Source organism: Antechinus flavipes, chromosome 2, assembly GCF_016432865.1.
Source record: "Antechinus flavipes isolate AdamAnt ecotype Samford, QLD, Australia chromosome 2, AdamAnt_v2, whole genome shotgun sequence".
NCBI classification, from domain to species: domain Eukaryota; kingdom Metazoa; phylum Chordata; class Mammalia; order Dasyuromorphia; family Dasyuridae; genus Antechinus; species Antechinus flavipes.
In genome coordinates, this window is record NC_067399.1 from 215,137,309 (window position 1) to 215,150,301 (window position 12,993).

The 12,993-nt window shown below is 33.5% G+C and overlaps 1 protein-coding gene across 1 annotated transcript in view; it reads left to right on the forward strand.

Annotated features, from left to right (window-relative positions):
* Positions 1–1,273: 1,273 nt before the first annotated feature.
* Positions 1,274–12,993, forward strand: part of HSD17B2 (hydroxysteroid 17-beta dehydrogenase 2) — a 73,572-nt gene continuing 61,852 nt past the window's right edge. The window contains exon 1 of the mRNA XM_051976183.1: positions 1,274–1,615. Coding sequence (XP_051832143.1) covers positions 1,333–1,615 — 283 coding nt within the window. The 5' untranslated portion in view covers positions 1,274–1,332. The remainder of the gene's footprint in view (positions 1,616–12,993) is intronic.

The window sequence follows — 12,993 nt, forward strand, 5'->3', positions numbered from 1 at the left end:
TCTCTGAATCTTCTTACACCTACATAAAATGATACCATGTCTAAAAAAAAATAGAAGGATGTGATATCTAAGCTACTCTGAGGTCCTGTTTTACTGGAATCTTGAGAAAGGTTTCTCCATCCTCTGTGTCAGATGTCATTAAAGGAATACATAGCTTTGAAAGACAGGCAATTTGGGGTAGTGGGAAAAAAACACTAGAGTTGAAATTGAACACTAGAGAGAATATTTGGATCCTAGTTCCCTGATCAGCCCCTTGCTAACAGTATGACTGTAGGCAAATTGCTTCTTCACCTTGTACCTTAGTTTCTTCATCTGTAAAATGGGGAAAACAATGCTTTTGTTGCCTACTTCAGAGACTTGTTGTGAGAATCAAATAAGATCTTATCTGTGAAAACAACTCATAAACTTTAAAATGATGTACAAGTATAAGAAGTTATTATTATTATTAGTAGTATTAAGATTTATATCTGTTTGTCTACTAGTTGTCCAAAAATGGAGCATTACTAACGAGGGAACCTTTGTTATATAGTGAAATGGTCTTAATCAAACATGGATCTTGACAAACTCATAGTGTAATAGAAGGAACATTGGACTTTGAGTAAGGAACACTTAAATTCAAATCATATCTGCATGATCATGAGCAAGTATCTTTAGCAATCATGTGCTTTGTAAAAGGGGTGTGCAGTTTCCACTTCACAGGGTTTTTGGGTGACTTAAATGAAACAATATTGCATAAAGGAGTTGATAGACCTTAAAATGCTATCAAAATGTCAGTATGATTATTATTTTTGTTCCCATTTATGGTGAGACACCTGTATTTGAATTCTGACTTTTTTGAATTCTGAAAATTTGAATTTTGACTTTTATCATCTTGAGTAATTCCCTTCTCCTCTCAAGGTCTCAATTTCTTTGTCTGTAAAATCAGAGAGGTTGGAATAGAGGCTTGCCAAGGTACTTTACAGACTGAGGTTGCATAGTCCTATGAGCCTGTGATGGAAAGTGCAATAGCCTTATTTCTTTCTGGGTTAGGGCTTGTTGCTGTTTAGGGCTGACTCTGTCAATCATTATCCAGCTAGGGTTATCCCTCCAAAGGTGGAGCAAGAAGGAGCAGAATAAGGGAAGAGGAAGTACCGTGGCCTTTGTATCCCAGTAGACAGAAGTTTAGATAACCCACTTGAAACATTCCCATTTGTGATTTGGCTCAGGCCATGCCCATTCAAGGTGTTGATTTTTTTTTTCCCTGCCTTCACCTCTGTTCACATTGCCTAGGCTGCCTTAGGTGCATGAAGCTTCTGTACACACAGAGACACGTATGACCTCCAGGCTTTGAGGATGACTCCTTTCTCTTGGGAACCTGAGCTGCTCCTTTTGGGTGTTACTGTGGTGTTAGGAGGAACAGCTCTGTACAAATTCAAGAAGAGCCAGAACAAAACCATGAGCTCCCCAGTGGTGATCTGTCACTCGGCTCTGCTCTGCCTATGGGGAGCCTATTGCTTTTCCAGTTTATCAATCTTTTGGGGTTGGACTCTTTTCTCTATGGTATGTTGCTTCTCTTTGGCTTATTCATCCAGTCAAGAAATGTTACCTGTGGATGGGAAAGCTGTGTTGATCACAGGTAAGTGGGGGAAGACCAACGCAGTTCTGGCTAAGGGCAAAACCAGATGTTACCTTAAAAATAGATCATAAAATTGAGATTCAAATGGAGAAGAACTCTTAGAGATATCTATTCTGAACTCTTTATTTAACAGATGAAAAACTGAGGCATAGAAGTAAAATGACTTTTCTTATTAAAATAAAAACAATTGACATAAATCAAATTCAAATTTTGCTTAGAATATTTTTTTCTTGTGGAGCTGTCTCTTGCTATTTGTGATAAATTGGTGTGTGTGTGTGTGATATGAATTCATTGACTATCTTTTGTGACTACCTGACAATGTTTATAATGCTTTAGTGCCCTTATTCTACCCATAAAAGATACAGCGGTCCCTCTGGGTACAGATAAGATTAATCTTTAAATGATGTATATCAGCAAATTGAGACTAATTATTCCTCATGTTTGAGATATGAGCATTTCTGGATATTTCCAAATGTTTACAATTCCACTTAAGTACTGCGCTGAAAACTATTGAAGGAAGATACCTACTTTTACTGCAAGTTTTCAAATTTACTCATTTCCGACTAATTAACTCCTCCTTTTCCTTTTTTTCAGCATTTTACATTTTACTTCATCCTTGAACTTTAAAAACTTTTTAAAAAATTTATTTGAATGGGAATTGTATACATTGATTTTTAGAACTAGAGTGGGGTTACTAGCTTTTTCATTCTTTTGTGTTTTTAGCTGCAATTCTGGGCCAGATTAAATTCCTTTGAGTTGTAAAACTGGTTGGTTTGGTTGTAAATTTGAGTCTGGATAGTACCTTAATTAGGATTACCATTACTTAGGATCACCCTACTTAGCAAAAGACTAAGACTTGAAAAGTACTGACATCATCAATAGTTGAAGTTTCTCTTCTTATAGGTCATCCTTAGGCCAGACAAGGAAAAAATGGGATTAGGATAGAGGAAGTTTAGAGCCCTTTGACAATTTACATCGGAGTTACTTTTATTTTAATCCAATTATAAAATCCTAGCCACTAAGATTAGTAACACCACATTTGTCTTAGCAGGAGCAGTACTAAATGAGCTTGAATGAAGTTGGCATCAAATTCAATTTTTCCTTCAAAGGGGAAAATTCATCTGATAAAAAAATCTCCAAGAATTTGTGACTTTCAGTGGAATAAGTGATTATTGACTGACTTTTCTACTTTTTATCTGGATATTTGTGCGCTGTTCATATTCAGCCAAAAATTGCTTGTCTATTGAACAGAATAGGGATAATGATCTCAAAGGTGCAATCTGAAGTGAAAAATAGGGTTAAAACTGCTCCTCCAAAGAAAAATGGTTCAACTTTTAATCTACATTTTTCAGTTCTTTCTCAAAATGCCTAAAAATTAGCAGAAAGAAAGTATAGATAAACAATGCAATTAGGTCTCTGACTTGCCTCAATACTGACAAGTCAATGTCTAAAGACTAAATTTTTGGACTTGATAAATATTAGTTTGAAACAGAAGCACTGCTGTGAATTTAGTACTTAGACATTCTGGGAAATGATTCTTAAACAAAACCATAGTTGTAGATGTAGATGTAGATATGTAATTGTAGATACAGAGATAGATATAGAGATGGAAAGGACCATAAAGATTATCTAGTTCAAACATCTCCTTTTATAAATGGGGAAACTAAGCAACAGGGGCTGTATGGCTTGTTCAGTGTAACATAAAGAATTAAGTGGTAGAACAGGGATTTGAATGCAAGTTCTCTAACTTAAAATGCAAGAAGCTTCCACTCCACCACTGAAAATAGATTAAAGCAGAATATTAGAGTCCAAAAGGATATTATAGTTCAATTCTTTTTGATAACTTTCAGGTCAACAGTGGAGTTTCTTAGAACTTTCCTGTATTAGAGAACTGGTATCTTCCCTTTCAGTGCTCAGTTGAATCAGGAATCTGTTCAAAGGCATCAGTACTTTCCCTGGTTCTTACATATTTTTAAAATTTATTTACATCTTTTAATTTATTTTATTCTGAACTTAAGAAATAAAACAAGCATTTCCATAAGATAATAGAATAGAAAAGAAAGATGATCATACTTGAAACTATTATATACTACTTGCTATTCCTTTTAAATATATAATAAAGTTATCAGAAGTAAATTTCTCCCCCCTCCCTATTTTTCTCTACCCCACCATGGCTACCATTAGACACAAATATGTATATCTAGATATCTGGAGATATACACATATATATGTAAAATCATTCTATACATACTTTTAATTATCAGATCTTTCTCTGGATGCAGATAGCATCTTCATTTGTTCTTTGTAGTTAATTAGGGTATTTATAATACACAAAATAACATTCTCTCAATCTCACTTTATCTTGGGCCTGCTCATTTCACTCTTCATTATTTAATGCAAGTCAATTCATGTTTTTCCAAGACCATAGAGCTCATCATTTCTTATAGCATAGTAGTATTGTATCAGGATTATTTACCACTTGTTTAGCTATTCCCCAGTTGATGTCCAAGGGCATTACTGCAACTTCTAGTTCTTTGCCTCCACAAAAAAAAAGCTACTATAAATATTTGATCATTTAAATTATTTTCCTTTTCTCCCAGTCTTCTTGGGAAACAGACCTTATAGTGGTATTGCTGGGTCAAAGGATATAGGTAATAACTCTTTGGGCATAATTCCATATTTCTTTCCAAAATGGTTGGATCAGTTCACAGTTCCATCAATAGTGAATTAGTGTCCCAATTTTTCTATATTCTCTCCAACATTTGTCACTTTACCCTTCAATCGTTTTAGCCAACCTAATATGTATAAAAAATATCTCAAGGCTATTTTAATTGGCATTTCTTTAATTAATAAAGATTTAGAAAATTTTTTCATAAAAATAAAATTGTTTTGATTTCTTCATTGGAAAGCTGACTGAACATATCCTTTGGCTATTTATCAATGTGGGAATGACATATTCTTATAGATTTGACAAAGTTCTTTATATATTTGAGATACAAAACCTTTATCTGAAAATCTGTCTATAAATTCCCCCCACCTCAATTTTCTGCTTTCCTTTTAATTTTGGCTACATTTGTTTTATTTGGACAAAACTTTTTTGATTTAATGTAATCAAAATTATCACCTCACAAAATTATTATACCTCACATGATCTCTATTTTTTCTTTACTACTAAATTGTTTTCCTGTCCATATTTGATAAATAACATATTCCATGTTCTTCAAATTTTCTCATAATATCTTTCTTTATATCTAAATCATGTATCCATTTTCATCTTATCTTAGTAAATAGTGAAAAATATTGATCTATGCCCAATTTTTGTCAGACTACTCTCTGGTTTTATCAATAATTTTAAACAAATAATGAATACACACACACATATATAATGACTACTTAGAGGATAGTCCTACTGGCACTGTGGGTTCATCAAATCACAGAATCTTAGAGTTAAAAGAGACCTTAGAAAACATTTAATCCAACAGATTCATTCTAAGTCAAACTGACTTCAAACCTCTGTCTAAATTCCCCAAATGAAAGGCAACCTACTACCTTCCATAGTTCATTCCATTTTTATACAATTGTTAGTTGTTAGGAAATTTCTATTTTTCAATTCTAAATATGCCCCTTTTCAATATCTCCGAATTCCCCCACTATTGTTCCTAGTTTTCTTCTCTGTATTCAAGCAGAACAAATCTACTGAAGTACATATGTGTATTGTCAATGTCATTCTTTAAATGTGATAGCCAGAACTGAACACGGATCTACTGATATGATCCAATTTGAACAAAAATAAACAACTCTGTTGTTTGGGCAGCATGACTCTCTAAACAACCTAAAATTACATCAGCTTTTTTTTTTTTGGTTATTAAATCATTATGTCAAATCATACTGACCCTACAATCTGATAACATAATCAGATCTTGTTTATATTGCTATCTAACTATGCCCTCTCCAACCTTGTATTTGACAAGATCATTTTTGGAACCCAAGTCCAAATTAATTTCATCTTTTTTTAGATTCAACTCTTTTTTTCTAATCTATTGTAATCTTTTGGATTCTAATGCTATCATCTGTTGTGTTAGCTGTCTTTTCCTATTTCATGTCATTTTCGGATTTGTTGAATATATCATTTATTCCCTCACTAAAATCATTGAAAAAAAAATTGACTAACACAGGGCCAATGATAGATTGCTAATTGCACTAAAAGCTCATCTCCAAGTTGACATGGCCCCATTCTTTAGGTTGGATAATTCAACCAGTTCTGAATCTGCATGACTGAATTATCATCTATTCTTTTTTTTTTTTTTTTTTAGTCCACAAGTCAATTTGCTAAAAATTTAGGTATAGTGACAATATGGTAATGTACCCTTGATGTTATCAAAAAAAGAGATGATGAATCTAGCCTGGCCTAATTTATTTTCTTTCTAAATGCTCACAGACCACTCTTTCTATCATTTCTCAACTATATCCAAGCCATGCTGCCTTACATATAACCTCCACTCTCACTCTGCTTTCCAACTATAGTTCTGAAAAGAGTCATCAAATCAATACCACCATTCCTGGAAAGGACACAATGGACCTGAAAGGGGGTAAGATAAAGTAAATGCTTACCAATCAAATCCCAGAGTTTTAGGGGTTTGGGTCCAGGTTTTTGGGGAAGGCATAAATTTGAGAGTGGAAAGTCAGGATGGCAAAGAGTCATCAGGAAGCACTGGCTTATTAGTTCACTATGTTTCCATATTGGTTTCTTTAGACTCTTGCATTTTCTATGCTATGGCAATCATGTCTCTTTCCATCTTTAGAATTTTATTCTTGAGAATGTCCCATCCTTCCTTATTGACTTCCTCTATAGAATTTTAGGCCATTATATCTTACCCACTCTTTCTTTAAACTCTTAGAAATTTCCCACTAAATGTGGGGAGAATTTCATTTATTTATTTTTAAAAATTAATATTTTATTTCCCCCAATTACATGTAAAACAACTTTCAATATTCCTTTTAGAAGTTGAATTCCAAATTCTCTCCCTCTTGCTTCACTACACCTCATTGACAAGGCAAGCAATTTGGTATAGATTATACATATATATGTATTTCCATATTGGTTATATTATGAAAGAAAACAAAGACAAAAATAAAAATCCAAGAAAAATAAAGTAGAAAAAAGTTTACTTCAATTGCATTTAGACAACATCAGTTCTTTCTTTTGGGATGAACAACATTTTTATCATGAGTCTTTCAAATTGTTTAGGATCATTATATTACTGAGGAGAGCTAAGTTGATCATTTTGAAATGTTGCTGCTACTCTGTACAATGTTCTCCTAGTTCTACTTGTTGTTTGCATCAGTTCATGCAAGTGTCTCCAAGTTTTTCTGAAAGCATGGAGCTCATTATTTTTCATATCACAATATATTCCATCACAATCATATAGCAAATTATTTAGTCATTCCCAAATTGATGGGCATTCCTCAGTTTCCAATTCTTTGTCTACAGAAAAGGGCTGCTAGAAATATTTGGGTATAGTTTTAAATTGCTCTGTATAATGGTTAAATTAGTCCACAACTCTACTCACAGTGCCCTAGTGTTTCAAGTCCCACATCCCCTTTAACATATGTCATTCTCCTTTGCTGTCCTATTAGCCAGTATAATAGGTGTGCTAAAGTACCTCAGAATTATTTAAATTTGTGTTTCTCCAATCAGTAGTGGTTTGGAATTTTTTTTCATATGGCTATAGATAATCTTGATTACTGTATCTGAAAACTGTTCATATTTTTGGATCATTTGTCAGTTGGAGAATGTATTTTATTTTTACAAATTTGATTCATTTCCCTACATATTTGCATTATGAGGCTTTTATCAATGAAACTTGCTCCCAAATTTTTTCACAGTTATGATTGCTGTTTCCTTTTATTCTTTCTCCCCTGTTTATTCTATTCTGTCTCACTTTCACCTGTCATTCCTCAAGAATGTTTTACTTCTGACCACTGCCTCCCTCTTCTTTCTCTACTCCCTGTTCCCACTACTTTCCTGTATGGAAAGATAGATTTCTATACCAAACTGAGTGTATATGTTATTCTCTCTTTGACCAATTCCAATAAAAGTAAACCAAGAATTCCCTCTCTGTGGAGGGCATTTTGGAGTAAACCCTGATTTCCTTTTGTTCTCAGTCATAAATTCTAGTACCAAGTGATTATTGTTACCCAAGAGTATCATTAAATTGACCTCTTCACTGTCCCACTGGGACATTTCACTTTTGCCAACTTGCTTCTTCTATTTCTCCCACTGGGAATGCTCTCCTTAATGCCTAAACAGGTTTCTACCTTTTCTTCAAGATGCATCTTAGAGCCTGTCTTTCTATGTAACATTTTCTAACTATTTCAGGTTCATCAATCTACTTTTCTGAACTTCCTATAATACTTAATCTGATCCCAAAGTATAGCATTCCATGATGTATAATGTGTGTGTATGTGTGTGTGTGTGTGTGTGTGTGTGTGTGTATGAATATGTACTCTTAGGTGATAGAGTAAATAGAACACTGGATTTGAGACAGAAAGATCCAAATGTGATCTCACACCCTCACTAGTTGTGTGATCTTATCTGACTCAGTTTCCTCATCTGTAATTTCTTCCATGCACTCCAAATTTGCTTATGGTATCATGCTTTATGTCTAAATTACTTACCCATTTTGATCTGATATTGAAATCTATACTTGGTTTCTGTTAGAGTGCTTTCTACTTTTCCTAGAATTTTTTGTCAAATAATGAGTTCTTGCTCCAGTAATTGGGATCTTTAGGTTTATCAAACATTAGACTACTGTATTCATTTGCTTCTTGATACCTCATTATTATTATTATTATTATTATATAACTAATCTAATTTGATATAGATTATACATGCAATCTACTCCATTAATAACCATTTCTTATCCAGTACCAAATTGTTCTGATAATTACTGCTTTGTAATATAGTTTGAGTCCCAGTACTGCTAGGCTTTCTTCCTTCACATTTTTTTTTCATTGATTCTGATAGTCTTGATCTTTTATTTCTAGTGATGAATATTATTATTTTTTTTTTCTAGATCTATAAAATAATTTTGGTAGTTTCACTGATGTGGCATTGAATAAACAAATTAATTTAAGTAATATTGCCATTTTTATCATGTTGCTGGCCTAACCATGAGCAATTAATATTTCTCTAATAATTTAAATCTGTTTTTATTTATACAAAGTGTTTTGTAATTGTACTCATATTGTTCCTGTGTGTCTCTTGACAAGTATTTTATATTACCTGCAATTTTAAATGGAATTTCTTTTTCTATCTCTTCCTTCTGGGTTTCATTGATAATATATAGAAATGCTGTTGATTTGTGTGGATTTATTTTTGTCCTATAACTTTGTTCAAATTGTTTATTATTTCTATTGTTTTTCTTTTTGTTGATTCTCTAAGGTTTTCTAAATATACCATCATATTTTCTGCAAAGAGTTATGGCTTTATTTATTTGTCTATTCTTATTCTTTCAATTTCTTTTTCTTTTCTTATAGCTATATAGTTGTATTTCTAGTACAATATTGAAAAATAGTGGTGATAATGGACATCCTTATATCTTATTGGAAAGATTTTTAATTGAACCTCATTACAGAAAATGCCTCTTCTTAGTTTAGACAGACACTACTTATTATTTTAAGAAAAGCTTCATTTATTCTTATGCTTTTTAGTTGTTTTAATAAGAGTGGGTAGTTTTTTTCTTTAAAAGCTTTTCCCACATCTAATGATATCATATAACTTTTGTTGTTTGGTCATTAATATGGTCAATTTTGTTTATATTTTCCTAATATTGAACCAACCCTACATTCCTGGTATAAATTAGCCTGGTCAAAGTACATGATTTTTGTGGTATATTCCTATAATCTTTTATTAAAATTTCTAATATAAATTTTACAAAAAAATTAAAATCTGTTAACACTGCTTTGGCCAACGAGGTTCTTTAAAGCTTCAGACAGTATCAGAAAAGGAATAGAAAATCCAATGGGAAATTTCTGTTCCTCTCCCTCCCTGACCATGTGTCTGTTTAAGGGAATCTGGAGGGCAGGTCTTGTTATTGACCCTCAAGAGGAACAAATAGAGAACTAGAGAAGATATATAAGGTTGACTGCCAGGTAATGATTTTATTTTATTTATTTGGGGCCATAGAAATGTGTGAAGCTGTCAACATACTGAGCTTTAAAAGATTTATAATCTGTAGCAGTTGAAAACTTCTGTAGTAATGAAATTTTAGGTATTTTAAAGTATTGGACAAAAAATTTCAGAGAATAAAGCAATGGAGTAGCCAGGGAGAATTCATATGGGAAGAAACAATCTTCCTTTACCTCCCTCCAAAACAATAACAACAATGATTTCTCATGAGTATGGAAAGATGGCAGCTGAGAAATATCTATGCAGTCTCAATAAGATGAGCAAAGTTTTACTGATTGACTCCTGGAGTGCTAGAAGAGAGAAAAGTTTAAAGTAAACAGAAGGAAATCAGACTTCCCTCAGCAAACATAAAATTTAATAAATCCATTATTAGGATAGTGAAAATAAAAGATTTGGAAATAGAGGTAATAGAACTATAATGAGTAATACATGGACATGAAGTTATTTGGGGGCCATTCTTAATTTTTAAAGATGATATGAAGGAGTAAAGCCATGCCATATTCCAAATACTATACCCTGGTATTTCCATTAGAAAAAAGATCTGGAGCTGATTATATAATGAGTTCATCATATTTAAAACTGGAGGGGACCTTGTAATTCATCTGGTCTAATAACCTTTTCATTTTGCAGATAATGAAATCAAATTCCCATGAGGTTAAGATAGACCATGATAATTCATCTATATTTGTATCTACTATATATTCTAAAGCCATTCTTATACACCTTGGCAATAGTTTTAGTTGTATGTTTTGTGGAACAGTTTCTCTATTTCTCTTTGGTAATTTGGGCTTCATTGAGGCTTGTATGTGACAAGCTGCCTCTGTTCTGGTTATATGCCTTCCTGCAGTCTAGGATTTAGCTCTCTCCTTTTCCTCAAATATCCTAAATATTTATAATCTGGAAAATTCCAAGATTCATGCTCTGTTTAATCAGATCTCCTAACCAATCTCTGGTATCTTTCTGCCCATCCTACCATTAGTGGAGAACCATTTTTAGTGCATCTGAGTGAAACCTCATGCCTCATAAATTTCCTGACCACTATCTAATTATTGAACTAATCTAAGGAATTATTATCCTGCCCTTATATCCATACAACTGGAACAAATGTCAAGAATAAGTTATCACTTAAGAAGGTCGAGTTCAGAGGGTAGTTTTTCACATTATCAACTTAGAGAAGAGGTTCTCTATTTCTCTCTGGTAATTTGGGCTTCACTGAGACTTGTATGTGACAAGCTGCCTCTGTTATGGTTATATGCCATCCTCCAGTTTAGAATTTAGCCCTCTCCTTTTCCTCAATTTATTTATAATCTGGAAAATCCCATGCTTCATGCTTTGTTTAACCAGGTCTCCTAGCCAATCTTGGGTATCTTTGTCCACATCCTACCATAAGTGGAGAACCATTTTCAGTGTATCTGAGTGAAACCTTATGCCTCATAAATTTCCTGTTCACTATCTAATCATTGAATTAATCTAAGGAATTATTATCCTGCCCTTATACCCATACAACTGGAACAAATGTCAAGAATAAGTTATCATAGGGTGGAGCCAAAATGGCAGAAATGACACGTGTTTCTCTCTGATCTTCTACAATTTTCAGAGTAATTAAGCAAATCCAGCTTCTGAATTAGTTCTGGACTGGCAGAACCCACAGATATTGGAGGTGCAACAAATTACCAGTAGAAGATAATTTCAAAGATTGCCAGAAAAGGTCTGTTTCAACTGGAAACAGGAGGGAGGCAGCAAAGCACAAGCTGCTGAGCACAAACACCAGTGTAAACAGCACAGAGTCCTGGGGTGGTGTGGACTCCACAGGGCAGTGTGGACTCTGTGGGGCAGTACAGACTCCACATAGTGGAGAATCTCTGGGGAGGAATCTATAGCAGTAGTGTTTGCGACTCTGACCTGGCTACAAGCTAGTAGATCAGCAGAGAAGTTAGAAAACATCCAACTCAAACACAAAGGTTAATATTGAACCCCAAACTGCCAGAATCTTACGGGACCTGAAAAATGCCCATCCAGCAATGGTAGTGAGTCAGCACTGACCCAGCACAGTGGAGGATGGTTATAAGAAAGCTGCTGCTTATAGAGGAATCTTGGAAAACCTCCCCTTCCCTAAAAGCAGACCTTAACTTTAAAAAAGAAAATGAGTGAAAAAGTAAAGAGAACTCTAATGATAGACAGCTTCTGTGGTGAAAGAGAAGAATAGATATCAAAACCTGAGGAGACTAAAGGCAGATTGTATCCAGATGAAACCCCAAAAGGTGATATAACCTGTTCCTCATTACACAAGGCTCTCCTAGAAGAAATTTTAAAAAGATCTTAAAAGAGAGCTAGAAAAAAAATGGGGAAAGGAAACGAAAACTTTGCAAGAGGGTTTGGAAAAGGCATTAAAAGATAGATTTGATAAAATGAAAAAAAAAAAAAGAAAAGAAAACAACTCCCAGAAAAACAGAATTTGTGAAACAGAAAAAGAAAATAACTCCTTAAAAATAGAATTTGTGAAATGAAAAAAGAAAATAACTCCTTAAAAACAGAATTTGTGAAAGGGAAAAAAATCCCATAGAACAAAACAATTCATTTAAAAATTCAATTGGATAATTACAAAAAGAAAATTTAAAAATAAAGAAAATAATTCACTAAAATTCAGAATTGAACAAATGGGAATGAATGACTCAATGAGACAACAAGAATAAGTCAAGCAAAACCAAAAAAAAAAAAAAAAGAAAAGAAAAGAAAAGAAAAAATGTAAAATACCTAATTGGGAAAACAACTGACCTGGAAAATAGATCTAGGAGCGACAATCTAAGGATTATTAGACTCCCTGAAATCCATGATGAAAAGAAGAGCTTAGACATTATTTTTGAGGAAATCATCAAAGAAAACTGCTCGAATGTCATAGAATTAGAAGGTAAAATGACCATTGAAAGAATTCACTGAACACCCCCTGAAAGAGACCCCAAAATTAAAACCCAAGGAATATCATGGCTAAATTTCTGAACTATTTGACCAAGGAAAAAATATTACAAACAGCCAGAAAGAAACAATTCAAATACCAAGGAGCCACAATAAGGATTACTCAGGACCTAGTAGCTTCCACTTTAAAGAACTGAAGGGCCTGGAATCTCATATTCCAAAAGGCAAAAGAACTTTGAATGCAGCCAAGAATAAATTACCCTGCTAAACTGAG